At 42.4% G+C, this 27,777-nt stretch overlaps 1 protein-coding gene across 1 annotated transcript in view; it reads left to right on the forward strand.

Annotated features, from left to right (window-relative positions):
- The first annotated feature begins 272 nt into the window (after positions 1-272).
- PTPRU (protein tyrosine phosphatase receptor type U) overlaps positions 273-27,777 on the forward strand; it is a 144,491-nt gene continuing 116,986 nt past the window's right edge. Inside the window, exon 1 of the mRNA XM_040424364.1 lies at positions 273-498. Coding sequence (XP_040280298.1) covers positions 411-498 — 88 coding nt within the window. The 5' untranslated portion in view covers positions 273-410. The remainder of the gene's footprint in view (positions 499-27,777) is intronic.

The raw sequence follows: 27,777 nt of genomic DNA on the forward strand, positions 1-27,777 counted from the left end.
GAACTCTATGCCGGAAAAGAAAAACGCTAGTGTGAAAGTACCCTAGACCTGGAGAACACAGGGTTAACTCTTTATCAGAAGAGCTGTGTCTCTCCTGTTGTCACACACAAGCCACGACATTCATCCAGCCGTCCACGAACTGTTGCTCGGTCTTCCAGGTACGACCAGCAGATGTCACCCTTGCTCCACGTTCCTCGTTCGGCCAGCAGGAGGCAGTGCTAACACTTTTTACTTGTAGCACATGACGTCAGCCCTGATACACTGAGCTAGTCTGACACTCTGCTCCACTCTGCAACTTTCCCGTGCTGGAGCAGGCAGAAATGAAGAGGGGGGAGAGGAGTATGTTTTGAAAGAGGGGGGAGCCTACAGGTTGGACCGCAGGGGGGAGAAGACTAGACTGCTACAGGAAGATGGAGAAGTGGAAAATGTACCCCCAGCTGGCACTGCTACTCCTGGTCGCCCCCCTGTGTTTCCCCCTGGAGACTGAGACTCCCACAGGTCAGTCACTGGTTGCTGCTGCTGTTCCTCCCCCTCCTCCTGCTCTCCCACTCCCTCCTTCCTCTCTCACTTACTCTTCTCCTCCTCCTCTTCATCCCCCCTTTCCCCGGTCACTTCTTGCCACTTGCACCTCACCCCTCTCCCCATTTCCTTCCCTAGGGTCTTTGCTGGAACTTCTTCTGCCGCCTGGCACTGTTCTCTCCTTCCTTGTTTTCTTCCTCCAGCCTCCTTACTTCTACCTTGTAGGTTCCTTGTTTACCTTCCTGACTATTATTCTATCAGCAGCTCCCTGCCCTGCTATTATACCCAGTCCTGCTGTTACTCATGCCATCTGTTCTACCCCCTCCACTGCCCCCATGCCTCTCTGTCTCCCCTTTCTTGTGTGCCCTGCCCCCTCCCTTCTTGTATTGTCCCTGCCCTGTCACCTTCCTGTATCCTTTTCTTTACAACCTCTTTTTCTGTTCCCTCAAGGCGTACTTTTATCTCATATCACCTGAGTGTCCCCGGCCATGACAAACCAGTTCTATGGCTATGGGTTCTACACTAAATCCATGGAATCACTTCTCAACTAGTTATAGATGTGGGTAACCGACTAATAGCCGCCACTCACAGCCATAGTCCTCAAAAAGATGACGTTTATTATTCTGGTCACTTTTAATGTAAAATTCCCCACACTGGGTGGTCCAGCAAGCCAAGGATTGCCATTCTAGTCCGCCAGGACACTGAGCCCCTCCTGGGAAGATGTATCCATTCATTTATGTTTATTTAATAACATAACATGGCTTGTAACATACTATAACTTAGAACAGTGTAATATAACCCAGATTGTAAGATTATAACCCAGATTGTCACATCTAACAGAATGTAATATTATAACATAACAGAGAGTGTAACAACTTTCATCATCTTTGCTTATATGGCATCATCAGATAATTTTTCCCCCTATACCTTCATATGTATAGCTGCCTTTTCCAATAAAGGACTTTACAAAGGCTGAGTTGCCAACCCTGTACCATTCTGCTCGCCTATATCTTACCCTTTACGCCACTTCTCAGCTAAGACCCTTCTTAACTATTAGCCCCTTTTGTCAGCTGCACCTGTGGCAGACCGTCAGTAGCAGTCACTGCCAGCTGATTGATGTGTGGTGCCCCCTCGACTTATTTCTAATTCTATAGAAATTGCTGCTCTTTAGCATTGTTTCACCTTTATTGCTTATTTTATACCCCTATGGTGTGGTGCATCCCAATCCGTCCCGACGCTCTCAATCTGCTCTGCTTTGTGCTCTCGTGTGGAATCTCTTCTTATCATCTCCTCGATGCCCATATGTGTTGTGTACATACAATACTGTACAATAATGTCCCTATTGTATTTTGTCATATCTCATACTCCCGGTTACCCACTATCTACCTCACACCTCCAATTTATCATCTCTTTTTCACCCACAAACTTCCCAGCACCCGTTTTCACTCCACTTGCCTAATTCTCTATTTAGCATTTCCTTTTTTTTCCCCAAAAAAAACTCTTTCCCCTCCTCCACACCTTTATTTCCATAATCCCTTTCCTCCTCGCTATTTACGCTTTAGCATACCTCCCTTTGATGTGTTTTTTTTGCACAGTAGATAGAGGAGGGGTATGAGCTGCACTTGTATACTGGAAATCTCATTCAGACAACCTGTAAAGTTTGACTTAATGATGGATGGGCTTCAAAATGTTTAATTAGCTGCTAATGTATTAATAATTTATACAACTTGTTTTTGCTGACACATGGAAAAATTCCGGCACTTGGATCTGTGGGGACAGATAAAAGAAGTTTTCGTGAGTTGTGAATATGTTCCGAGACAGGGAATGTCCTAAGAGACCGTTACGTATTCCGACGGGGAGATTACAAGGAACAATTATATGGCGGTATGAAAGTGTGGACAGTTATGTGGCTAACTTTCAGGAGTTTTTATTGAGTGTGCATACGTGAGAAAATGTTATACATACATATACACACCAATGGGCATTTATATAGTAAGAAGATGCAATATGAGGAGACGTTATAGGGATAAGAAGTTGACTGACCAAGTGTAGCTATATCAGAGTTATATATTGTATACATTGAATAGGAACCCGATGCCAAGATTATGGCAGGTCAACTATGAGGACACAGTTGCATCCTGAAATGTATCCTGAGACATAGGCACTGTACTAGTGATTCCCTTCTGAGAGAACATCTCATTACAGGAGCCATGATTGTGGTGACCACCCTGAAATCTAGTGATCACAGGGGGGTAATCCTGAGAACATGTAGCATGTGACCACCCTGACATATGGTGAATGGTTGAAAGGGCTCATAGAGGGGATGGCATAATTGGTTAGGTATTTATCAGTAAGTTTGCACCCCTAGTGATGACTATGCCTATTTACAAGAGATGAGGCCTGTGAGCCCTGTTTGTGGTCTTCTGCAGGGGCTGAAGCCGGTGGCATGTAATTAGACAGTTTGTACGATTTGCCACCCAAAACCTGTAATTAACGTTGACTAATGTAACATTAATTTGAGTTGTAACTTAAGTGGAGCATAAAAATAACAGTTACACGGGGGATGGAAGCGACTGAGGAACCACTTCCATTGACACATCTATAAGGACTGAGCTTCAACAATGCTCCTTTGTATCACGAAAAGATCTTGAGATGATCTGAAATCACCTCTGAAGGCCTTGTTCCTGCAGTGAAATAGCCACTGTTGACTCTGGACATTCATGTCTAGACTCACTTCCTAAAGAGATCAAAGTCCTCTTTCTCTATAGAGCTATTTTATGACTGCCTGGTTCCCTCTCATCAGTGTCCTCATTATGACAGACCAGAGGTCCCTTGCCTGGCCATTGTGATGTGCCTGATCTTGCATGTTTGCAGACTGCACCACGGCAGCAGTGACAATGCAGGTGGCCGTATTGATAAGTGATCCATAGATGCGCTAAGCATTCCCCACTGTGACTATGCGACTGCAATATTGTGCTGGCTTCTCTTTGGTTAAATCATGAATAGAATGGAATATTCATTTGGTTAATTTTGTGGATGTACTGTATTATGTTCATTTGCTTTTTGCAAATGCATCTGCTTTGGTGTTTAGTGAATTGTATGAGGAGTTGTTACAAGCAAATGCAGCCGGTCTCGATGATGCCACGAGCCAGACTGGTAACATGGGTTAATAAGCAGAGATGTTTGGATTGAGTGACCCCTATATCATAATGTTCATTAACTAGCATTCAGCTGTGCTGTAGTTACTGGTCACTAGACTAATCTTCTGATCTATTCCTTTAGTATAATCCATATCAAGTAGGATTAACGTGTTGCGTGACCTAAGGCTTAGGTATAGATTCAGAATTTTCTTTCTTGTGGGTCGATCTTTGTAGCGTGCCTATTAAATTCCTGACATCAAGTCGTCTGTGAGGTTCAGGCTTGTATCATTGTCATGAGATTAATGTGAGAGATTACACAAAATTCCGGTCACCCTACACATACGGCACACTATTGTGCAGCTCCTATTAACATCTCGCTAGAACTTGTTCAAACAGGCACAGGGGTCGGAAGAGGGAGACAAAAGACTGCTACAGTCTGAAAAGGAGACGACAGTGCAGATTAGTAGGGACAAGATGATCAGGCATGGTGATAATGTGCTTGGTGCAATAAGGCTAGGAATGAGAAGATGCTGGAGGTAGATGATTTGGTTGCGTCGTGACTGTAGAGGACTAGGTTACAGAGATAAAGGTTTGAGATGCTTTGATGTACACAGTAACCTGAGGAATGTTTCTTCTCAATCTATTGTTCTCTGTAAGTCAGGCAACTCAGGGGCAAGGTAGCCAACACACCTATCAATTTGGTGCTGGCACATAACTTTTTGTGTTGTCCATCTTATTGTCTCATTAGTAAAATAATATAATACATTTCTTAAGAGATTTATAGTAATTTCTCCTTTTAAACTGTAAGAATTGGCTTCAGACTGTGGAAAGGATGACTGTGGTATCTACTTTATCTCATGTATCTCATCCAGTTTCGAGAAACTCTAAGAACATTTACAGACCTATTTCTGCTTGATATTAGTAGATTTTATTACCAGTTAGTTTTTGTTTCATAGGATACAGAGAATCAGAAAAAAGCATGACCAGAGGAGCTGATGCAGCACAGCTTTGTAGAGAATTCCAACTTGAAATTGTAGCCAGAAAAGACAGAAGGCAGTTTTCCTCGAAATCTTGTATGCTCTCCACGATTTTATTAGCCAAGCTTTACTTAATACTGGATTTACAAATAGCCTAAATTCTACATGAGAAACTATCTGTTATGTTGTCAGCCTGCGTGGTAGCTCATTATTTTGTGCCCTCATAGATGCGTCATTACAAGGAAGGGGGACGGAAGAGGTTAATGTCTGCAATGAGTGATCCCGCTGACTCTTCAGCTACATGGACCAGACGCTTCGGGAAACAATAGGCACCCTGCTAATCCCACAGACTGCAGCTTTCTAAAATCCACCCTATTGTGGGAACTGGGGCAGCGTTTGTGCTGTAGGTTTAAGGGTGGCAGTGATGATGGTGGGGGGTAATAGTGTCTCATTAGGTGTCTGCATTCATTTTCTGATGACATGAAAGAAGTATCAGAGCTATGTATTTTTCACAATTTCACCTGAGAGGCATAATTATTGCTTGCATCAGAGAAGTAAGGTTGAATCATTTACCAGTTACTGAATGGTAACTGGAGATAAAGTGACCAGATGATAATGTCGATATATGGAACTTTTCCAAATATGCTTCCATTTTTTTGGTGTGTGTGTGGGGGAGGGTGGGGGGGGGGGGGGGGTAGGGCGGCGCGTTAGCGGAGAACTAGTTCTCATTGAAGAGACCCAACGGGTGTGTGGAAACTCCTCAGCTTATTTAATTGTTTAACGTTTCTCAACTGTGGTAGACTGAGATCCACACTTTGGTAGGACAATGTAGACATCACTTGTGTCATCCCTCTTATGACAAACTTTGTTGATAACTTTGGTGAATAGTCAATGACTCCAAATTTCTTTCATGAGAAAACAAGGATCCATGTAGGATCCACAAGGATACTTGGAGGATTTCAACCTGCTCAGACATATTAGTTTCTTCTCTTTATCTTTCTATTGAAATAGCATGCCTACCTGGGTAAAGTGTAACAGCATGTTTATGACCCTTGCTACTAGATGATGATGGTACTTCTTTGAATACTGCATCCCATTCATTGTTCACATAGTCCCATTGTCTCATTCATATAAGCGTCTGAGTCTGGGTCTACAACTTGTCCTATTCACTTGAAAATATTGTCTCCTAACATTTGTTTTTCGGTTACAGCCTTAAAGAGGACCTTTCACCAGTTTGTACTTTAGAAAAGCGATACCTCACACTGTAGCCCATGTTCAGTAGATGTGATATTGCAAATTTTTTTCTTGATCCTCAGCTCCGTTGCGCCGATGTGCCCCTCGTTCTGTTAAGGCGCGCTGTATGCTAATTAATAGCATCGAAGCACCAGGGAGGAGACATCAGCTTTTCTCTGTGGGTGTTTCTTCTGGCTGTGGCGCTGTCCAATCACAGCGGAGCGCTTCACAGCCAGGGAGAAGGTGAGCTGTTTTTTCTCAATGGCTGTGACGCGCTCCGCTGTGATTGGACAGCGCCACAGCCAGATAGGAGAAACGCCCACTGAGATAAGCTGATGTCTCCTCCCCGGTGTTCCGATGCTATTAATTAGCATACACATCAGAAGCCGTTGGATGAACAATCGTTCTGCCAAAAGCTATCTTTCCAGACTCCCTCCTGGCTCCCCCATACACATACTCATTTAGCTCAGTCGAATGAGCGTGTGCATTCTATGGGGACAGTGGAGAATGCCGCTGCCAAGCACCTCTTCGATGGCTTATCTCCTAGAAAGAACAAAAGGATCGGGCAAAAATATTCCTAGTCCGATCCTTCTCTCCCCCAACATCAGCTGTGTGGGGAGAGTCGGGAGCTCCCCTTACACATTACAGTGTTGACTAGACCAGTGGTTCTTGGTAGGTTCGGCCAACAATACACTGGTGTGTTTTTAACTAATATTCTAGTGTAACATCACTTTAACTGTCATACTAGAAATAGCATAATGGCAAGTCTATGACAGTGTTATTTATGAGATCACTTTCTTTCAGAAGCAGAACAGTTTGATGATAACCCTTTAGAGTACCTCTATTGTCATTAACTTGGAAATTCTGCAGAAAACCAGAACAAGTCAATTGGCTAAAGGATACCTGTTAGATCAGTGGGGGTCCCATGTCTCGTGTTTGAATGGAGCAGCAGTAAAGCACAAGCACTCCTGCTCCTTTTAAACATTATGGGACTGCTGGAGGTAACCGAGTGCTGTACTCTGCTATCTCTGGAAGTCCCCTAGACATTCATGGAGCTGCAGCTGGCATGCTTGACCACAAAGCATGAACGATAAAAGTAAAAGATAAACTGTTTGCTAGTCTACAGGATTTTATTTTCTTGTTCCTGGAACAGTCTTCTACAACTTTTGCAGAGAAGACAGGTATTCATTTCTCCTTAATCCCTTCCATTTTCATCTATCTGATGGAATGGGGCCCAGCTATGGGGCAGTGGCTTAGCATGCCTATTCTCCTATTGTAGACAGAGCAGTGGGGACAGCGACACACAGGTGTTGGGTGAGGAAGATGAGAAAAAGTCGTTAAATAATGATCTGGGGTCCATTTGGAATAATTATTTTTCTGTTTCATAGTTTATTGCAGTTTGAGACAAGATATCTTCTGTGGAGACAGTATTGCCAGCAATTACAGAGGGCCTCCGCAGTAGTCAAATTGGGGTATACCCTTACCCCTTTCCAGACGTCACATCAGGGATTTCGCTTTTACTTCAGTTGTTCCAGTAGTGCTTTGCAGCGACCCAGGGGGGAGAGGCAGGGCAGAGAGAGAATTTTAGTTGTGGCCCTGATGGTGGTAGTAGTACTCACAGTTCACCGTGGCAGTACCCACTCTGTCATTCCCTGGGGCTGTGCTGAGAATGCAGGGCACATCTTTTCTTTACTTCGGGACACTCCCTAGTATTGGGGTGGTAGTTGGGGTGCCCTTGATGGAGTATGTTTGACTGGGTGCATGGCAGGAGTGCTGATGCAAGGGCCTTCTGGGGTACTGCACTTTTCCTTAGTAGTAACAACATTGTTGTCAGTAACTGACAGCTCCATGCATTTGTGTGTCGCAGTTCTTACTGATGAGTGCATGTAAGGGCATGGAGGAAAACCTAGCCATGGTTGCTTTACTAGTCACCATAGCTACCTGGTAATAGTTTTCTTGACCTGTTCTTGACATCATAATGTCTGAAGCTAATGCTGTTTCTTTTGCTTTTCTGTAGCAGTCTATGCATGTGTTGGGTGACACATGAATATAATCTCATGTATACATGGTCCTTTTTATGTATGAAAGCCCAAAAATGCATGTATGCTTATCTGTAAATTGGCTGTATACTTCATGCACATGGCTCTGTACAGGATACATATATTTGGATCCAAGGACAGGGTTGGCTCCTGTCCTGTTAGATTAACCCCTTCTAGAGAAAGCCAGTTTTCACCTTAAAGGGAACCTGTCATGAACTTTATGCTGATCTCACTGAGGGCAGCATACATTAGTGACAGAAATGCAGATTTCAGCGGTGTGTCACTCATGAGCTAAAAGTAATTGGTTGCTGCGAACCAGTATCCATAATCATTGAAGCACAGGCCTTGAAAAGAGTCAAATCTACCCGAGAAGAGTCATGGTTATTCATAATCTCCAGCTCTCCGGCCCACCTGCTGATGATTGGCAGTTCTCTACCAGAGACAAAGAACTATTTTCCAGGCCCAGTCTGTAATGATTGGGATGTTGGTTCTCGGCAACCACTTAGGCTACTTTCACACGAGCGTTCGGGTGTCCGCTCGTGAGCTCCGTTTGAAGGGGCTCACATGCGGCCCCGAACGCATCCGTCTGGCCCTAATGCATTCTCAGTGGAGGCGGATCCGCTCAGAATGCATCCGCCTGCCAGCGCTCAGCCTCCGCTACGCTCAGTGAGCGGACACCTGAACGCTGCTTGCAGCGTTCGGGTGTCCGCCTGGCCGTGCGGAGGCGAGCGGATCCGTCCAGACTTATAATGGAAGTCAATGGGGACGGATCCGCTTGAAGATGACACTATATGGCTCAATCTTCAAGCGGATCCGTTCCCCATTGACTTTCAATGTAAAGTCTGAACGGATCCGCTCAGGCTACTTTCTGACTTAGAAAATTTTCTAAGTTATAATGCAGACGGATCCGTTCTGAACGGATGCAAACGTCTGCATTATCGGAGCGGATCTGTCTGATGAAACATCAGACGGATCCGCTCCGAACGCTAGTGTGAAAGTAGCCTAAATGACAGACCACTGAAATCAACTAACCTGTCTGTACTTTATGCTGCCGTTAGTATGGGCAGCATAAAGTTGATGACAGGTTCCCTTTAAGTGATGTGTCACTTTGCATGGTAATAATTTTGAAATGCTTTTACTCATTCAAGCCATTCTGAAGTTTTTTCATGGCACATTGTACTTCATGTTAATGGTAAATATGAGTCAATATGTTTTACCTTTAAATATTATTATTATTTATGGGAAATTTGGAAAAATTAGCAATTTTTAAAATTAGAATTTTAAGACAGTGACACCTCATAAAATAGGTATTAACATTCACCATATGTCTACTTTATGTTGAGATCATTTTGTAAATGTAATTTTGTTTTTTTAGGATGGCTTAAAATTGTAAAAGCAATTGTTCAATTTTCAAGAATATTTCCAAAACAATGTTTTAAAGGATCACTTCAGTTATGAAGTAGGTTGTGGGGCTTACATAATAGAAAACATCCATAAATTACCTCATTTTGGAAACTACACCCCTCAAATTATTCAAAACTGATTTTAGAAATTCATTAACCCCTAAAGAGAACCTGTCACTATCAAAGTTAAAATTAATTTGCAGGCAGCGTGTTATAGAACAGAAAGAGCTGAGCAGATTGATGCATACTTTATGGGAAAAACTTGTAATTGATACATTAAAATTTCTGCTCATTTAGAGCTTTGAAGTCAAGGAGACGGTCCTATCAGTAATTGACAGCTATTGTGTATACACAGTCATAGGGAAGGCTGTCAATCACTAATAGGACTTCCTTGACTTCTAAGCCCAGATTGAGCAGGATTTTAACTGAATGAAATACTAATTATACAGAATCTTTTCCCATAAAACAATATATCCTTCTGCTCAGCTCCTCCTAGTCTATAACATGATGTTTGCAGCTCGGACACCATATTCCACAAGACAGGTTCCCTTTAAGGTGATCCACAAGAATTAAAGGAAAATTGAGGTAAAATATCTGAATTTCACTTTTTTAAAATTTTCCTGTAACACAGCAAGAGTTAACAGCCAAACAAACCTCATTATTACCCTAATTCTGCAATTTACAGAAACACCCCATATGTGGTCATAAACTGCTGTATGGGCACACAGCAGGGCTCAAAAGGGAAGACGCGCTATATGGTTTTTGAAGGACAGATTTTGCTAGAATGGTTTTCAAGTGCCATGTCACATTTGAAGAGACCCTGAAGTACCTCTACAGTGGAAATCCCCCAAAAGTGACCCGATTTTAGAAACTACACCCCTCAAGGAATTTATTAAAGTGTGTACTGACCGCTTTGACCCCACAGACATTTCATAGAATTTAGAAATACTTGGGCGTGAAAACAAAAAATGTAATTTCTTCTAATAAAATGTTGCATACCCCCTCACTTTTTAATTTTCACAAGGGACTATAGGAGAAAAAGCACCGCATAATTAGTTAATTTTTTTCACCTGAATACTTCAACACCTGTAGTGTATTGTAATGCTTTGATACTGTCAGTATTGCACTGTCAGTTGCCTATGAGACCAGCCTGACGCCCGAGCCTCATAGGCCTTCGTAACTAGCCTTCATAACTACCTCTGCAAAACCTTTGGATGCAGTTGTTAGCATTGACAGAGGCATCTGAGGGTTTAATCCATCGGTACTGGAGTTTTGACTGACGCAGGTGGGTACAGCAGGGGCCCGGCTGTCAGTGTGCAGTATGTGTACAGTGTAGGGCTTTAAATAACTGCCTACAGCTCCGTACATGTACGCCTCTTGGCATCTACAGCTTAAAGGACAGGTCATCAATATTTGATCGGTGGGAGTGCAGCTCTTTTGCTTGCTTGCCAATCAGCTGTTTGAAGGGGCAGCAGCGATCAGGTGAGCACTGTGCCCTCTTCACAGCATACCATATACAGCATCTTATATTGTATTGCAGCTGTGCTTGGCATTGCAGCGCAGGTCCATTCACTTGCATGGGTCTAAGCTATGCCTAGGCCATGTGACCAATAAATGTGATGTCACTGGCCTAGAAAGAGGCCTCGGCACTCGCCAGCTCCCAAACTTTGGACCTCCCATGGAACACCATTAAATCAATTATAACAAAATAGAAAGAATATGGCACAACTACAAACTGGATGCGTTGTGAATGCGTTCAGTGAAAAATGCGTGATTTCGCAGGCAAAGTCATTCAGTTTTGCCTGCGATCGCGTTCAGTTGTTCCGTTTTTATCTCGTGAGTACAATGCGTTTTGATGCGTTTTGCACGCGCGTGATAAAAAACGGAATGTATACAAACAACATCTCTTAGCAACCATCCGTAAAAAAAGCATAGCATCCGCACTTGCTTGCGGATGCAATGCGATTTTCACGCAGTTACATTCACTTCTGCGGGGCCAGCGTTGCGTGAAAATTGCAGAATATAGAACATGCACAAGTGATGCGTGAAAACCAACGCACATGTACACAGCCCCATTGAAATGAATAGGTCCGGATTCCGTGCGGGCGCAGTGCGTTCACATCACGCATTGCACCCGTGTGGAATACTCGCTCGTTACAACTGCGGCCCTCCAGCTGTTGTACAACTACAACTCCCACAATGCTCTTCTGTAGGCTGATACCTGTAGGCTGTTTGGGCATGCTGGGAGTTGTAGTTTTGCAACAGCTGGAGGGCCACAGTTTGAGGATGCCTGCTTTAAAGTCTGATAGACGCAGACTCTGTCTCGAGAACAGAGCTTCATTTGCTTACTGCAGTGTATGGAGAGGTGGCTCCACATGTGTGACTCTCTCTATTTACGTCTGTGGGAGAATGGGACCCATGGTGGGACCTGCATCTGTCGAGTTCAGCTCATGTAGTAGATGTTACTATGTATGGTAAGGTGAGTATTATCACCTCTGCAGTCTGACCACTCTGTGAGGTCTGAAAAAAGTTGGATGATGCTTTAATTACTGCTTGTCACAATAAAAAAAAAATATAACAAAGTTGTTGGCATGCTGTGTAAATCAAAAAGTACAAACCACTCAAAAACCATTTAACTTCAGGTTGTGATGAAACAAAACAGAAAAAACAAGTGGTAGAGTTCTCTTGCACAGCACTGTATTAAACCAAGAGTCGAACCTACACGTAAAAAAGTATAGTAAAAAAATGTACACCTTTTTCATATTTTGTACCTTCTCTTAATTTTGGGTTAGAAAAGTCAGTTCAAAATGCTGCAAAGTTTAAGTGACATTAGACTTACGACAAGTACAGATGATGTGTAATAGTTTAAAAGGTTTTCCAGGAGTAAAAGATAGAGAACTCATCCTCAGGATAGGCCATTAATATCTGATCAGTCGGGGTCCTACTCGTGGCACCCCTGCTAAGGTATTACGGTGAGCACTGCAGCCTGTTCTAGGCCTGTGACATCACGTTCATCGGTCACATGGTCTATATGCAGCCCATTCCCATTAAAGAGAATGGGTCTGTGCTGCAATACCAAGCACAGCCACTATACAACAGCACTGTGCTTGGTAAGCTGATCCTGTGGATAGGTCATCAGTATTGTACTCCTGGAAAACCTCTTTAATGATAAGCCTCTGTCTCTCCTGACATTACCTGTCGGAAGAAAGTCTGGTGGCCCTTATTAGCATTACATTGTCGACTGGTCCTGCAAAAATCGTCTTAATAACAATTACATCGCATATAATTATTTTGCAGTTGCAAAACTTGTGAACTATTACTTATAGGCCAGCTTTATTAAATATTCACTCCTCTTTTTAAAAACAAGATTCAAACTTTGAACATTAAAGGTCACCTGGATTTTGGGTATAGAGCTGAGGACATGGGCTGCTCGATCCCTTCAAGTGACTTTAATGTGAGCAGAGCTGCAATGATGAGCTCAGTCCACTACAAAGTTGATAGAGCTGTCTGCTTGTGGTGCTGGAGTTATTGGCGATAAGCGGAGTGTAAGGTGTGGAATTCCTGCCGATTCACTAGTGATGGTCTATCCTGAAGAAGGGCCATTACTTAATAAAATATAAATAACCCCTTTAATAAATACGTCAACCCATGCCACACATTTGCAAGTATTATCCGATCCTAGACTGCTACCTGACTCCTGGGATTTCATCAGCCTTGGTGCACTTGACTTTTGCAAGTAATATCTTTAAAATTCCAGAATTCACATGCACAGTGTTTCAGCAGTAGGTGTGGAACCACTACCAACAGATTTGGCTTTAGGTATTTCTACTAAGCTACTTAGTAGCTTTTTTAAGCACAGAAAATTCAGTGTTTCCTAACAGTCCAGGTCTATAGTGTATTGCAAATCTCCTGCCTACCATACAGAAGGTCTAGGGTTCAAATCCCATCAAAGACCTGTAAAATAATTTATTTAGTAAAAGTCTATCTGCTGGAAGAGAGCCCCTCCCTAACACACATCTAAAGGAAACCTAATTAGCATTCACTGCACTGAAGAAAGAATTAATGAGGATGGCAAATCAGCTTACTCCAGGCCTCTAAGCTACTCGGGGCCCATGACTGCTGTATCACTAGTATTTCCCTGATGGCGGCCCTGCCCTTTAAGCATTTGGTTTTGGGACTGATGAAGGTAGCCGTGCCCTGTACTCGGCAGTTCGGCATAAATGAATGGTGTGTTGGCCACGCATGTGCACCACTGCTCTATTCGTATAGTGGAATCAGGGAGTTCCACTTTCATAATCATTGAGGGGACCCAGTGTTCCCACCCCCGTCAATTATACATTCATCACCTGTCCTGTGGATAGGGTATACGTATTGTTAGTGTATTGTTTAATATGCAAGCATCCAGTTTACTTTGACTATATTTCTAATATAGACATTGTTAAGTTTTAAGATAATCTAGTGATGACGTGAGAACAGCTTTGAGTGCACATCAGGTGTTTAACAAAATGCCTGACAAACTTTGGATGGAGGGTATAATTTGATTTCTTTCTTGTTTGCTTTCCATTATTTCCTTTGTTTAGAACCCTGTGTGAACACACAGTACTTTCCCCATTGGGATCAATAATTCTGATGTGAATGTCTGTCTTCTTTACGATCATGAAACAGAATAGTACATTAGCAGATAGCCGCCTACTGTGTGCACATAACAACCGTATCAGTAATTGTGAGTGTATATAAAAACATTTATTTCCAGGAGACCCTTAGGTATATGATTTTTGACAGTGATTGCAATATGAAGTAATAAATTCCTATAATATGTGACAGTGGTATTCACAGGATTTTCCCTCGGGTAAATCCATCATTACCATTACCATTACTATTTTTGCTGGAAAATTGCAGGACAAAACTATGAGACTGTTTAGATATAGCAGTTTTTGTGGTGTGACTATTTCCCAACGGTTGTTAGTTAAAAGGATAATGTGATGGGATGTCTTTTGTGCAGTTCCATTTGCTATGGGTGGCAGATGAGAGAGAGAAAAACATTCCAACCCTGAGGATCCAGTTGTGTAGTATCTAGCAATTCCTATTGATTTATTATTGCCCAGTCTTCTATGAACATTTAAGGTATATTCCCCATGGCGTATTTAATACAGTTTTCAGTATCTGTACCATTGATCTTAATGGAGCTTGCAGAAATCCATCTATTTAGATGAATGGAACTGAATTTCATTTTCCGAATTTTCTGGAACAAATATGCCACTTATGTATATGCCCTTAATGTTTAGACTATGTGTACCCACTTGTTTAGTGTCCTGGTGATTCAGTGGTTTAGGACTCAGAGGAGTAAGTTTCATACTTTGTGACCTTCTTTTGGTCCTTTGAGATCCTTTGATTTAATTTTTGTCACTGGTTACTCCTCTGCATTAGTGGCTATTCCTGATATAGATCCCTGGTGACTGAGTGGTCATGACATTTACATTCCTCTTTCTCCTCGTGCATTGATCCCTCCAGTGATTAGAGAAGGATGTCACTACTAACTACCCATTGACTTTTGTTGATGGGCGGTTGAGGTTGGTGTTACAAATGAGCAGTTGTGGGTCAGGTGCCTGGCTGCCAGCGGGGCACCGAAAAGAGAAGCAATTTATTAAACTGCTTATTTGCCTGTGATTGTTCCTATGAGTATATAGTAAAGAAATATGTTCTTATGTACAAATAACGCCTAAAACATGGCTCGACCTACAGTATGTGAATGAACTGTGGCTGTGGGTGAATACTGCAATGTACAGCCAGGTCCATAAATATTGGGACATCGACACAATTATAAAATTTTTGCCTCTATACACCACCACAATGGATTTGAAATGAAACTAACAAGATGTGCTTTAACTGCAGACTGTCAGCGTTAATTTGAGGGTATTTACATCCAAATCAGGTGAATGATGTAGGAATTACAACAGTTTGCATATGTGCCTCCCACTTATTAAGGGACCAAAAGTAATGGGACAGAATAATAATCATACATCAAACTTTCACTTTTTAATACTTGGTTGCAAATCGTTTGCAGTCAATTACAGCCTGAAGTCGGGAACGCATAGACATCACCAGACGCTGGGTTTCATCCCTGGTGATGCTCTGCCAGGCCTCTACTGCAACTGTCTTCAGTTCCTGCTTGTTCTTGGGGCATTTTCCCTTCAGTTTTGTCTCCAGCAAGTGAAATGCATGCTCAATCAGATTCAGGTCAGGTGATTGACTTGGCCATTGCATAACATTCCACTTCTTTCCCTTAAAAAACTCTTTGGTTGCTTTTGCAGTATGCTTTGGGTCATTGTCCATCTGCACTGTGAAGTGCCGTCCAATGAGTTCTAAAGCATTTGGCTGAATATGAGCAGATAATATTGCCCGAAACACTTCAGAATTCATCCTGCTGCTTTTGTCAGCAGTCACATCATCAATAAATACAAGAGAACCAGTTCCATTGGCAGCCATACATGCCCACGCCATGACACTACCACCACCATGCTTCACTGATGAGGTGGTATGCTTAGGATCATGAGCAGTTCCTTTCCTTCTCCATACTCTTCTCTTCCCATCACTCTGGTACAAGTTGATCTTGGTCTCATCTCTCCATAGGATGTTCCAGAACTGTGAAGGCTTTTTTAGATGTCGTTTGGCAAACTCTAATCTGGCCTTCCTGTTTTTGAGGTTCATCAATGGTTTACATATTGTGGTTAACCCTCTGTATTCACTCTGGTGAAGCCTTCTCTTGATTTTTGACTTTGACACACATATACCTACTATACATATACCTGTTCTTGATCTGGCCAACTGTTGTGAAGGGTGTTTTCTTCACCAGGGAAAGAATTCTTTGGTCATCCACCAAAGTTGTTTTCAGTGGTCTTCTGGGTCTTTTGCTGTTGCTTAGCTCACCGGTGCGTTCCTTTTTTTTAGAATGTTCCAAACAGTTGTTTTGGCCACGCTTAATGTTTTTGCTATCTCTCTCTGATGGGTTTGTTTTGTTTTTTCAGCCTAATGATGGCTTGCTTCACTGATAGTGACAGCTCTTTGGATCTCATCTTGAGAGTTGACAGCAACAGATTCCAAATGCAAATAGCACACTTGAAATGAACTCTGGACCTTTTATCTGTTCATTGTAATTAGGATAATGAGGGAATAACACACACCTGGCCATGGAACAGCTGAGAAGCCAATTGTCCCATTACTTTTGGTCCTTTAACAAGTGGGAGGCACATATGCAAACTGTTTTAATTCCTACACTGTTCACCTGATTTGGATGTAAATACCCTCAAATTAAAGCTGACAGTCTGCAGTTAAAGCACATCTTTTTCGTTTAATTTCAAATCCATTGTGGTGGTGTATAGAGCCAAAAATGTTAGAATAGTGTTGATGTCCCAATATTTATGGACCTGACTGTATATATTGTATTGGGCATCCTGTTTCTGCAGGCAGTTCTACTTGAGTCTTAACAGGGAATCTGTCACCACTGTAGACCCTTTTTACTGTTTACACGGCCCTATAGCCCTGCTATAGCCATGTGTAAATATACCTTTATATCCAAAAAACATGTTTAAATCGAAATGCTAATTAGATTAGCTCAAGGGTCTTTACTTATCTGTTGTGGAGCCCAGCCATGCCCATCAGCAGTGGGTCCCACTCCTCTTCATTCCTCCTCCTAGGAACAGAGATATCATCATACTGCCAGCTAAAATCTTGCACAGGTTTCCAGCACATGCGCAGTTTAGTTAATGAAACCGCTTTCAGCTTCATTACAGATCGTGTAGGCCCACACAGAAAGATGAACGTGTGCTTGCGCCATTGTTAGGAGGAGGAAAGAAGAAGAGTGGGGAGGAGTGGGGTTCACTGCTGATGGGCATGGCTGGGCTCCACAATGGATAGGTACAGTCCCTTGGGTCCTTTCCAACCTAATTAGCAGATCGTTGTATACATGTTTTGTGGGAGTTAGAGAATATGAATTTGGACATAAAGGTATATTTACAGATGGCTATAGCAGAGCTATATGGTAGGGCCATACCAACAGTAAAAAGGGGTCTACGGTGGTGACATATGAACCTTTTCTTACATACAGTGGATATAAAAAGTCTACACACCCCTGTTAAAATGTCAGGTTTCTGTGATGTAAAAAAATGATAAATGATAAATCATTTCAGAACTTTTTCCACCTTTAATGTGACCTATACACTGTACAACTCAATTGAAAAACAAACTGAAATCTTTTAGGTAGAGGGAAGAATATAAAAATAAAATAATATGGTTGCATAAGTGTGAACACCCTTAAACTAATAGTTTGTTGAAGCACCTTTTGATTTTATTACAGAACTCAGTCTTTATGAGTCTATCAGCATGGCACATTTTGACTTGGCAAGATTTGCCCACTGTTCTTGGCAAAAACACTCCAACTCTGTCAGATTGCGAGGGCATCTCCTGTACACAGCCCTCATCAGATCACCCCACAGATTTTCAATCGGATTCAGGTCTGGGCTCTGGCTGGGCCATTCCAAAACTTTAATCTCCTGGTGAAGCCATTCCTTTGTTAATTTGGATGTATGCTTTGGGTCTTTGTCATGCTGAAAGATGAAGTTCCTCTTCATGTTCAGCTTTCTAGCAGAAGCCTGAAGATTTTGTGCCAATATTGACTGGTATTTGGAACTGTTCATAATTCCCTCTAGCTTAACTAAGGCCCCAATTCCAGCTGAAGAAAAACAGCCCCAAAGCATGATGCTGCCACCACCATGCTTCACTGTGGTTATGGTGTTCTTTTGGTGATGTGCAGTGTTGTTTTTGCGCCTAACATATCTTTTGGAATTATGGCCAAAAAGTTCAACCTTAGTTTCATCAGACCATAACACCTTTTCCCACATGCTTTTGGGAGACTTCAGATGTGTTTTTGCAAAATGTATCCTGGCTTGGATGTTTTTCTTCGTAAGAAAAGGCTTTCGTCTTGCCACTCTACCCAATAGCCCAGACATATGAAGAGTACGGGAGATTGTTGTCCCATGTACCACACAGCCAGTAGTTGCCAGATATTTCTGCAGCTCCTTTAATGTTGCTGTAGGCCTCTTGGTAGCCTCCCAGACCAGTTTTCTTCTCGTCTTTTCATCAATTTTGGAGGGACGTCCAGTTCTTGGTAATGTCACTGTTGTGCCATATTTTCTCTACTTGATGATGACTGTCTTCACTGTGTTCCATGGTATATCTAATGCCTTGGAAATTCTTTTGTACCCTTCTCCTGACTGATACCTTTTAACAATGAGATCCCTCTGATGCTTTGGAAGCTCTCCGTGGACCATGGCTTTTGCTGTAGGATGTGACAAAGAAAATTTCAGGAAAGACCAACTAGAGCAGCTGAACATTATTTGGGGTTAATCAGAGGCACTTTAAATGATGGCAGGTGTATGCTGACTCCTATTTAACATGATTTGGAATGTAATTGCTTAATTCTGAACACAGCTAAATCCCCAGTTATAAGAGGGTGTGCACACTTATGCAACCACATTATTTTAGTTTTTTTGTTTTCTTCCCTCCACCTAAAAGATTTCAGTTTGTTTTTCAATTGAGTTGTACAGTTTATAGGTCACATTATAGGTGAAAAAAAAGTTCTGAAAATATAAATTTTTTTACATCACAGAAACCTGACATTTTAACAGGGGTGTGTAGACTTTTTATATCCACTGTACTTGGTGACTGTATGCACCGTACTTGCATTAATTCTCCAATGCAGTCTATTACTATTTCACCTTTATAAGCGAGAGTGATGATTGTTAGCTGTCAGCACATCATGACATGTCTTCTGCTCAGGTAAAACGTTTGTCCATTTATTTTAAGATCTGTAATATATCTCTCCTCACATTTCAGAATGACAAAAGAAATTCTGATGCCAGATTGACATGTTCTTTCATAGTGGCAGGAAATGTGACCACTTTAATGTAAACTTAGGGGCACATTTATTAAGACTGGCATTCCCCACCCACCCGGGGAATAAGTCGCAGATTCTGCTGCACTATGGCGTGCAACAACATTTTTTGCCAGATATATACCACAAAAGTGTATATCTGCTCATAAATAACCCTCTTATTTTTTCTATTGCACATGGATCTCATAGGTGAATTCATTGGCTCAGCGAGGGTGCCCAGAGTGGGAAGTCCAGAAAAAAGATGGTTATTCTGCCCCAAAGGACTTTATTACATAGTCATGGCGATTTGGAATGTATGACCGTTTGCGGCTTTCCCTGGCGATAACAGATGACCTTTAAGTAATTCAGCAGCTGGACCTGGGGCACTTCACTCCATGCAGCATAATGCTGGGTTCACGCATAGTAGTGTATGGCATGGCCAAAACTACATGTGTATTACCGCAAATTGCTGCAGTTTTACAATGCAGTTATTGGCCTTGTTAAAATCACTACAAGTAACAGAGTGCAACCAAATGATAATGTATATAAACTTTGATAAATGGGTCAGAAATACCATCCAGAGCAAATGTCAGTGGGTAGTAAGTGGATATTGCATTTTCAAAGCCGTACTACTTGGTATCCTTTTTTTGTGGCTACATGTAGTATTTGCTGTGTTTTACACATGAATAATCTTTTATGGATGTGGCATGTGTAAATCCAGGTGAATTGGTGTTTTTGTATAATTGGGACCTATCTAACTAGTTAGATTTTTTTAAAAGTTTATATACATTATTATTTGGTTGCGATTTGACCTTTTTAACATATTTATTAACCCCTTAAGGACTCAGCCCTATTTCACCTTAAGGACTTGGCCATTTTTTGCAAATCTGACCAGTGTCACTTTAAGTGCTGATAACTTTAAAACGCTTTGACTTATCCAGGCCATTCTGAGATTGTTTTTTTGTCACATATTGTACTTCATGACACTGGTAAAATGAAGTAAAAAAAAAAAATCATTTTTATTTATAAAAAAATACCAAATTTACCATTTTCTTTTAAAAAATTGCAAATTTCCAAGTTTCAATTTCTCTACTTTTATAATACATAGTAATACCTCCAAAAATAGTTATTACTTTACATTCCCCATATGTCTACTTCATGTTTGGATAATTTTGGGAATGATATTTAATTTTTTGGGATGTTACAAGGCTTAGAGGTTTAGAAGCAAATCTTGAAATTTTTCAGAAATTTTCAAAAACCCAATTTTTAGGGACCAGTTCAGGTCTGAAGTCACTTTGCGAGGCTTACATAATAGAAACCACCCAATTCTAGAAACTACACCCCTCAAGGTATTCAAAACTGATTTTACAAACGTCGTTAACCCTTTAGGTGTTCCACAAGAATTAATGGAAAATAGAGATACAATTTCAAAATTTCACTTTTTTGGCAGATTTTCCATTTTTAATATTTTTTTTCCAGTTACAAAGCAAGGGTTAACACCCAAACTAAACTTAATATTTATGGCCCTGATTCTGTAGTTTACAGAAACACCCTATATGTGGTCGTAAACCGCTGTACGGGCACATGGCAGGGCGCAGAAGGAAGGGAATGCCATACGGTTTTTGGAAGGCAGGTTTTGCTGGACTGTTTTTTTTGACACCATGTCCCATTTGAAGCCCCCCTGATGCACCCCTAGAGTAGAAACTCCAAAAAAGTGACCCCATTTTAGAAACTACGGGATAGGGTGGCAGTTTTGTTGGTACTAGTTTAGGGTACATATGATTTTTGGTTGCTCTATATTACACTTTTTGTGAGGCAAGGTAACAAGAAATAGCTGTTTTGTCACCGTTTTTATTTTTTGTTATTTACAACATTCATCTGACAGGTTAAATCATGTGATATTTTTATAGACCAGGTTGTCACGGATGCGGCGATACCTAATATGTATACTTTTTTTATTTATGTAAGTTTTACACAATGATTTCATTTTTGAAGCAAAAAAAATCATGTTTTAGTGTTTCCATAGTCTGAGAGCCATAATTTTTTCAGTTTTTGGGCGATTACTTTGGGTAGGGTATGATTTTTGCGGGATGAGATGACTGTTTTATTGGCACTATTTTGGGGTGCATATGACTTTTTGATCGCTTGCTATTACACTTTTTGTGATGTAAGGTGACAGTTTTTTTTATTTTTTACGGTGTTCATCTGAGGGATTAGGTCATGTGATATGTTTATAGAGCCGATCGATACGAACGCGGCAATACCTAATATGTATACTTTTTTTTCCCCCCTATTTTGTACAAATTTTTTATAACTTTATTTGGGGAAAATGACGTTTTTGTTTATTTTTTACTTGAAACATTTAATTTTTTGGGGGGGGAAACTTTTTTTTTCAACTTTTTTTTTAACTTTATTTTTTGTCCCACTTTGGGACTTCAACTTTTGGGGGTCTAATCCCTTTTACAATGCATTCCAATACTTCTGTATTAGAATGCATTGACTGTATGAGTAATACTGTGTGTATTACTCATACTGCTTCCGGCCTGTGAGATCCAGGGGGCTGGATCTCACAGGCTCGTCACCGGAAGGCAGTGCGATGCCTTCCTTAGACATCGCGCTGCCTTCCATGCCATCGGGTCCCCCCTATAGCCGCATGGGGATCCAATGGCACCGCCGGCCACCGGATAAGGTAAAAGCCGCAAATCGCAGGTCTGAATTGACACGGGACCCCCCCCCGGCGTTGTGACAGGATGCCCGCTGAATACTTTCAGTGGACATCCTGTTGCGATTAACCCCCGCAGTGCCGCAATCGCCATTTAAAGTTAGGACGTACCGGTACGCCCTGAGTCCTTGAGAGGTTAAAAGTTAAAGGGGTTGCCCCACAAATAATATTCTCTAGTTTTCAAACCAGTACCTGGATCTAAATACTTTTGTAATTACATATAATTAAAAATTCTGTATAACCGCTGAGTTATTCACTGTAATCTATCTGTATAGCACCACCTACTGTTTGCTTTTTTTCTAATTTCTCTGTCCTGCTCACTGAGACTCAAACACATGCTCATTTCTATCCTTCAACTGCCACTAGCAGCAGTAGACAGGACACACCACATGAGTAAGGACATGTCCACTTAGCTGCCAGCTAGAAATAAATCTACCAAAACAATTGGAGCAATGATTTTAATGTTCTGAGATACTGTGATCTTCTTTGTTTATTGGCTTTGAGGTTTTCATAAAATGACATTTTATAGAAAATGTGTTTCATATGTATAAGGCCTCATGCACACGTATTTTGTTTCCGTGTCCATTCCGTTTTTTTTGCGGATAGGATGTGGACCCATTCATTTCAAATGTGCTATCCGCATCCGTGTGTCAGTTCCGTAGCCCTGCAAAAAAAAAAAATATATATAGAACATGTCCTATTCTTGTCCGTTTTAAGCATTGTCATCCGTTTTTGTTTTTTTTGCGGATACGTAATTTGCAGACCGCAAAAAACATACGGTCGTGTGCATGTAGCCTAAGGGTCTATTCACACGTCTGTAGTGTATTGAGGATCCGCAAATTGCGGATCTGCGATACACCCAGCTGGCACGCCCGTAGAACTGCCTATTCTTGTCGCAATTGCGGACAAGAATTGCACATGTTCAATTTTTTTCCGGAACTGCGGATCGGAAGATCAGGGGTGCGTTCCGGAAATGCGGATTCGGACAGCACACTGTGTGCTGTCCGCATCCATTCCTGCCCCTTAGAGAATGAATGGGTCCGCACCCGTTCAGCAATTTGCGGAACGGATGCGGACCCATTCTACAGACGCGTGAATGGACCCTAAGGCTCAATTCACACCTGAGCGTTCTGAAAGGAGCGCTCTGTATGCGCGATTGTACGGACGTTTACAAGCGCGCATACAGAGACAAGTGTGCACACAGTGTCGCGCGTTCCCGAAAGTCTATGTACGGGAACGCGCGACAAGCGCCCAAAAAAACGCTCCTGTACTTGTGTGAGCGTCGGGCGTTTTACAGCGCGATCGTACGCGCTGTAAAACGCCCAGGTGAGAACCATTCCCATAGGGAAGCATTGGTTTCTCCTTGTTGAGCGTTTTACAGCGCGTAGGAACGCGCTGTAAAACGCTCAGGTGTGAATTGAGCCTTAGGCCAAGATCACTGTTTAGCTTTCAATTCTTCTGATCCGTCAGAAAAACTGAAAATTTAAAATAAAACAGATCAGTTATTTTGAACATCAGTTATGATCGGTTTGTTTCACATCCGTCAGAGATTGGTTATTTTGGACAGGAGAAAAAGTCCTGCGTGCTGAACTCATTCTCGCATAAAAAAATTAAATAAAATAAAAAGATCTCTGATGGAAGGGACACAAACTGAGCATAACTGATGTTCAAAAAAGGATGGATCATTATTTTTACTGCAAACCGATGCTCACTGACTATAACTGATGCTCAAAAATAACGGATTCCTTTTTTACATTTTCTAAAAAAAGTTTCTGTTCTTCTGACAAATCAAAAGAACGGAAAGCTAAACGGTGATGTGCACTCAGCCTAAACTGCACAACCAGAAACCTCATGGCAATGCAGCAATTTGTGGAAAAAATTTATTTGGCATACTAGCTACTGAACCTAGTGTTAAAGGGGTTTTCCGGTTTGCATCAACATCCTTATGAGGGTAACTGTAATTTTGTAATGGATTTCTTTCACCTTTCTTGCTCCTATCTTCCATTCTGGGCTGTGGTCAGATGACCATGTCCATGCAACTCTTTCCTGTTTCGTGTATGTTATGTCCTATGGGTGTGTCAAATCTGCAACAGTGATAGTCTATATAACTAGCTGATGGGAGGTGCTATAATCTAGCTAGGCGTTGCTAGGGGTGGAAGGTGAAGGGCATCATGGGTTTGGTTGGATACAGTAACAGGAAGTGCTGCATACAGGATAGAAACAAATCAGAGTGATTTATTTACAGTACATGGTCAAGTCCAAAGTAAAGCATGGGGAAGTATATCAGGTAAGCAACTACATGAGCGTATCTGTTAAAAACCATAGTAATCCTTTAAAAAACGTATTTAAGGTCTGTTTACATGCACCAATCATTTGGTCAATTATAAAGGTTGAGCGTTTGTATAAATGCCCATTCCCAATAATTACCCTGTGTAAAGGTTCCAGTGAGCATATGATAAATGATCAAATGCTCATTCATTGGGTGATTGTGTCTTTTGGCTGGGTCCAAAATTCATTGTTTCCGGGCAGCCAATCTTCCTGGGTAATCAAAGATCTGCTGCCCAGAAACAGTGAATCTGTATGGGGAAGAGTGATGGCAGTAGCAATGGTTGTCCCCATAGACAGTAGATGTTTGCTGCATGTAAAAGCAGCTCTCACATCCTTATACAATCAGGCAGTTATCGAGAATATCTGGTTTGTTTCTGATAATTACCTGTAACATTGGTCCATGTTAAAGGACTATCAGGATGGGCTAATGCAGTGCTTCTCAAATAGTGGGGCGCTCCCCCCAGGGGGGGCGCCAGGCTCCATAAAGGGGGGCTCGTTCAGGGCCGGCCTTTGGGGTGTGCGGGCTGTGCGGCCGCACAGGGCGCCATAGCAACAGGGGCGCCGGGCGGCCGACAGCTCGCAGTGTAATATGCGGCAGGGAGATGAGCGCTTCCATTGTGGAAGCGCTCATCTCCCGTCTGATCAGAGGCCGGCGCAGGCGCTGGACTGGATGTACGGAGCGGGGGCCGGGGGAGGGACTGGGAGGAGGAGTTGGGGGCTGGCAATAGCGGTGGGGCGGTGCGGTCACTGTACTATAGCCCCGCCCCACCGCTCCCTCCGGTATACTAATATAAAATGTATTATTGAATTAAAAGTTATTAAACATGCCCCCCTCACTCCTAATAGTACCGTATATCCGAATTTCTTCTGTATAATGCCGGCAGGCAGGCCGGGCAGCCGGTGCGTCCCTCAGTGATGTCACGTGCCTGCGCCGCCTGCTTTATGAATGAAGCAGGCGGCGCAGACAAGTGACGTCACTGAGGGACGCGCCGGCCGCCCGGCCCGCCTGCCGGCATTATACAGAAGAAATTCGGATATACGGTACTATTAGGAGTGAGGGGGGCATGTTTAATAACTTTAAACGGCGGCGGCGGGCACACGGAATCTGTGGATGGCACAGTTAAGGGGTGGGGGTCTGTGGATGGCACTGTTATGGGCTGGGGGGGCACTGTGGATGGCACTGTTATGGGGTGGGGGGGGTCTGTGGATGGCACATATATAACAGTGCCAGCCACAGATCCCCCTGTAACAGTGCCAGCCACAGATCCCCCCCATAAGTGTCCGTCATCCACAGATCCCCCCCATAAGTGTCCGTCATCCACAGATCCCCCCATAAGTGTCCGTCATCCACAGATCCCCCCATAAGTGTGTGTCCGATCCACATTTCTTTCTTTTTTTAGTCTCTTATACGTTAATAAGGATACAGTGTTATGCAGAGGTGTACTTATAACAATTTTATAGACAAATGATACTATTTACAGTCGCGCGGGGGGCGCAAAATGTTTTCTTCTTCCTAGGGGGGGCATGACAGAAAATGATTGAGAAGCACTGGGCTAATGCAACATGAGAGTCAAGTGAGCATGGAGGTGGCAGTGCTGGTAGGTAGGAAGTAAAGAACATTACTGCATGGAAAGTGGATGGCACAAGGATGGCTGTGGGAATGATCGTTATAGACATGATACACAGAGCTCTTTAGATGTCTAATACTAGGGTAGCCTACCTATAAAAAAACAATAGACACTATTTAATTGAGCTTTTCCTTTACTAGTATAGTTTTAAGAGTATCACATTCTAGATTTCGCTTCTTTTTATTCCCAGCAAAGAACGAAGGATTAGAAGAGCATTATATAATTTATGAATATTGCCTTAAAAAACAATATGTCATAGCGATTAGCTCTCTGAATCCCTTAATTGCTACTTGTGCCATCGACGGCGAAACACACATTTATGGTACAGATTTAAGTAATGTTGTTACAGTTTTAAATGTCACATAAACGGCTTTGTAGGAGGTCTAGAAAAGCTGGTCATGATGATATTATTTCAAAGAAACAATTCAAAGCTGTCATGGTGCCAGGCTCCGTTTGTGTTGGGGTCTGGTAAGCAAAAGGGGATGGGAAGAGGTGGGAAACGGATGGAACAGACTGAAGCTGGGCACAGTTTCAGAGAAAATAGGGTTGGGCAGTTTGAACAGCTCAGAATTTTTATTAGCTCAAACTTTAACATTCTCTTTTTGCAGTGCTGAGTGTGGTGGAAACATGCTGTTATATCAGCATCCAGGGCCTAACCTAACACTCTTAAGAAAGACTTTAAGTCTTTAAAGGGATTATCCCACGAAAATAATAAAAAAAAAAAATACCTGGAGTCCGTCATACCCTTGTCTACACTGCTCAAAAAAATTAAGGGAACACAAAAATAACACATCCTAGATCTGAATTAATTAAATATTCTTCTGAAATACTTTGTTCTTTACATAGTTGAATGTGCTGACAACAAAATCACACAAAAATAAAAAAATGGAAATCAAATTTTTTAACCCATGGAGGTCTGGATTTGGAGTCACACTCAAAATTAAAGTGGAAAAACACACTACAGGCTGATCCAACTTTGATGTAATGTCCTTAAAGGGAGTCTGTCAACAGCATTTTACTTTTTTAATCCTTCCCACAGCTCCCTAGCATGCTTACAGTTAATAAAAACATTACCTCTGGCATCAATCCTGGACTTATAGAACCCTCAAAAACGATCTTTATAAGATATGCAAATGAGGGCTCGCAAGTGCCCAGGGCGGCGTTACTCTCTTAGGTGCCCTGCTTGCTCAGCCTTCTCATTGCGTCCCCCCGCCCCTTCCTACCCTCTGCCCGCCTTTGTACTAACTTGTTATGCTGCCGATATCCCGCGCCGGCGCGCTCATTCCTTTGGCCGGCGCATGCGCACTGCGATGCCCATTCCTTGTACGGCATCACAGTAACTATTGCGCATGCGCCGGCTAACGACGCGAAAATCGGCGTCGTTAGCCGGCACATGCGCATTAGTTACTGTGATGCCGTACAAGGAATGGGCATCGCAGTGCGCATGTGCCGGCCAAAGGAATGAGTGCGCCGGCGCGGGATATCGGCAGCATAACAAGTTAGTACAAAGGCGGTCAGAGGGAAAGGATGGGCGGGCAGAGGGTAGGAAGGGGCGGGGGGACGCAAAGAGAAGGCTGAGCAAGCAGGGCACCTAAGAGAGTAACGCCGCCCTGGGCACTTGCGAGCCCTCATTTGCATATCTTATAAAGATCGTTTTTGAGGGTTTTATAAGTCCAGGATTGATGCCAGAGGTAACGTTTTTATTAACTGTAAGCATGCTCGGGAGCTGTGGGAAGGGTTAAAAAAGTGAAATGCTGGTGACAGACTCCCTTTAAAACAAGTCAAAATGAGGCCCAGTAGTGTGTGTGGCCTCCACGTGCCTGTATGACCTCCCTACAACGCCTGTGCATGCTCCTGATG

Source organism: Bufo bufo, chromosome 3, assembly GCF_905171765.1.
Source record: "Bufo bufo chromosome 3, aBufBuf1.1, whole genome shotgun sequence".
Lineage (NCBI taxonomy): Eukaryota > Metazoa > Chordata > Amphibia > Anura > Bufonidae > Bufo > Bufo bufo.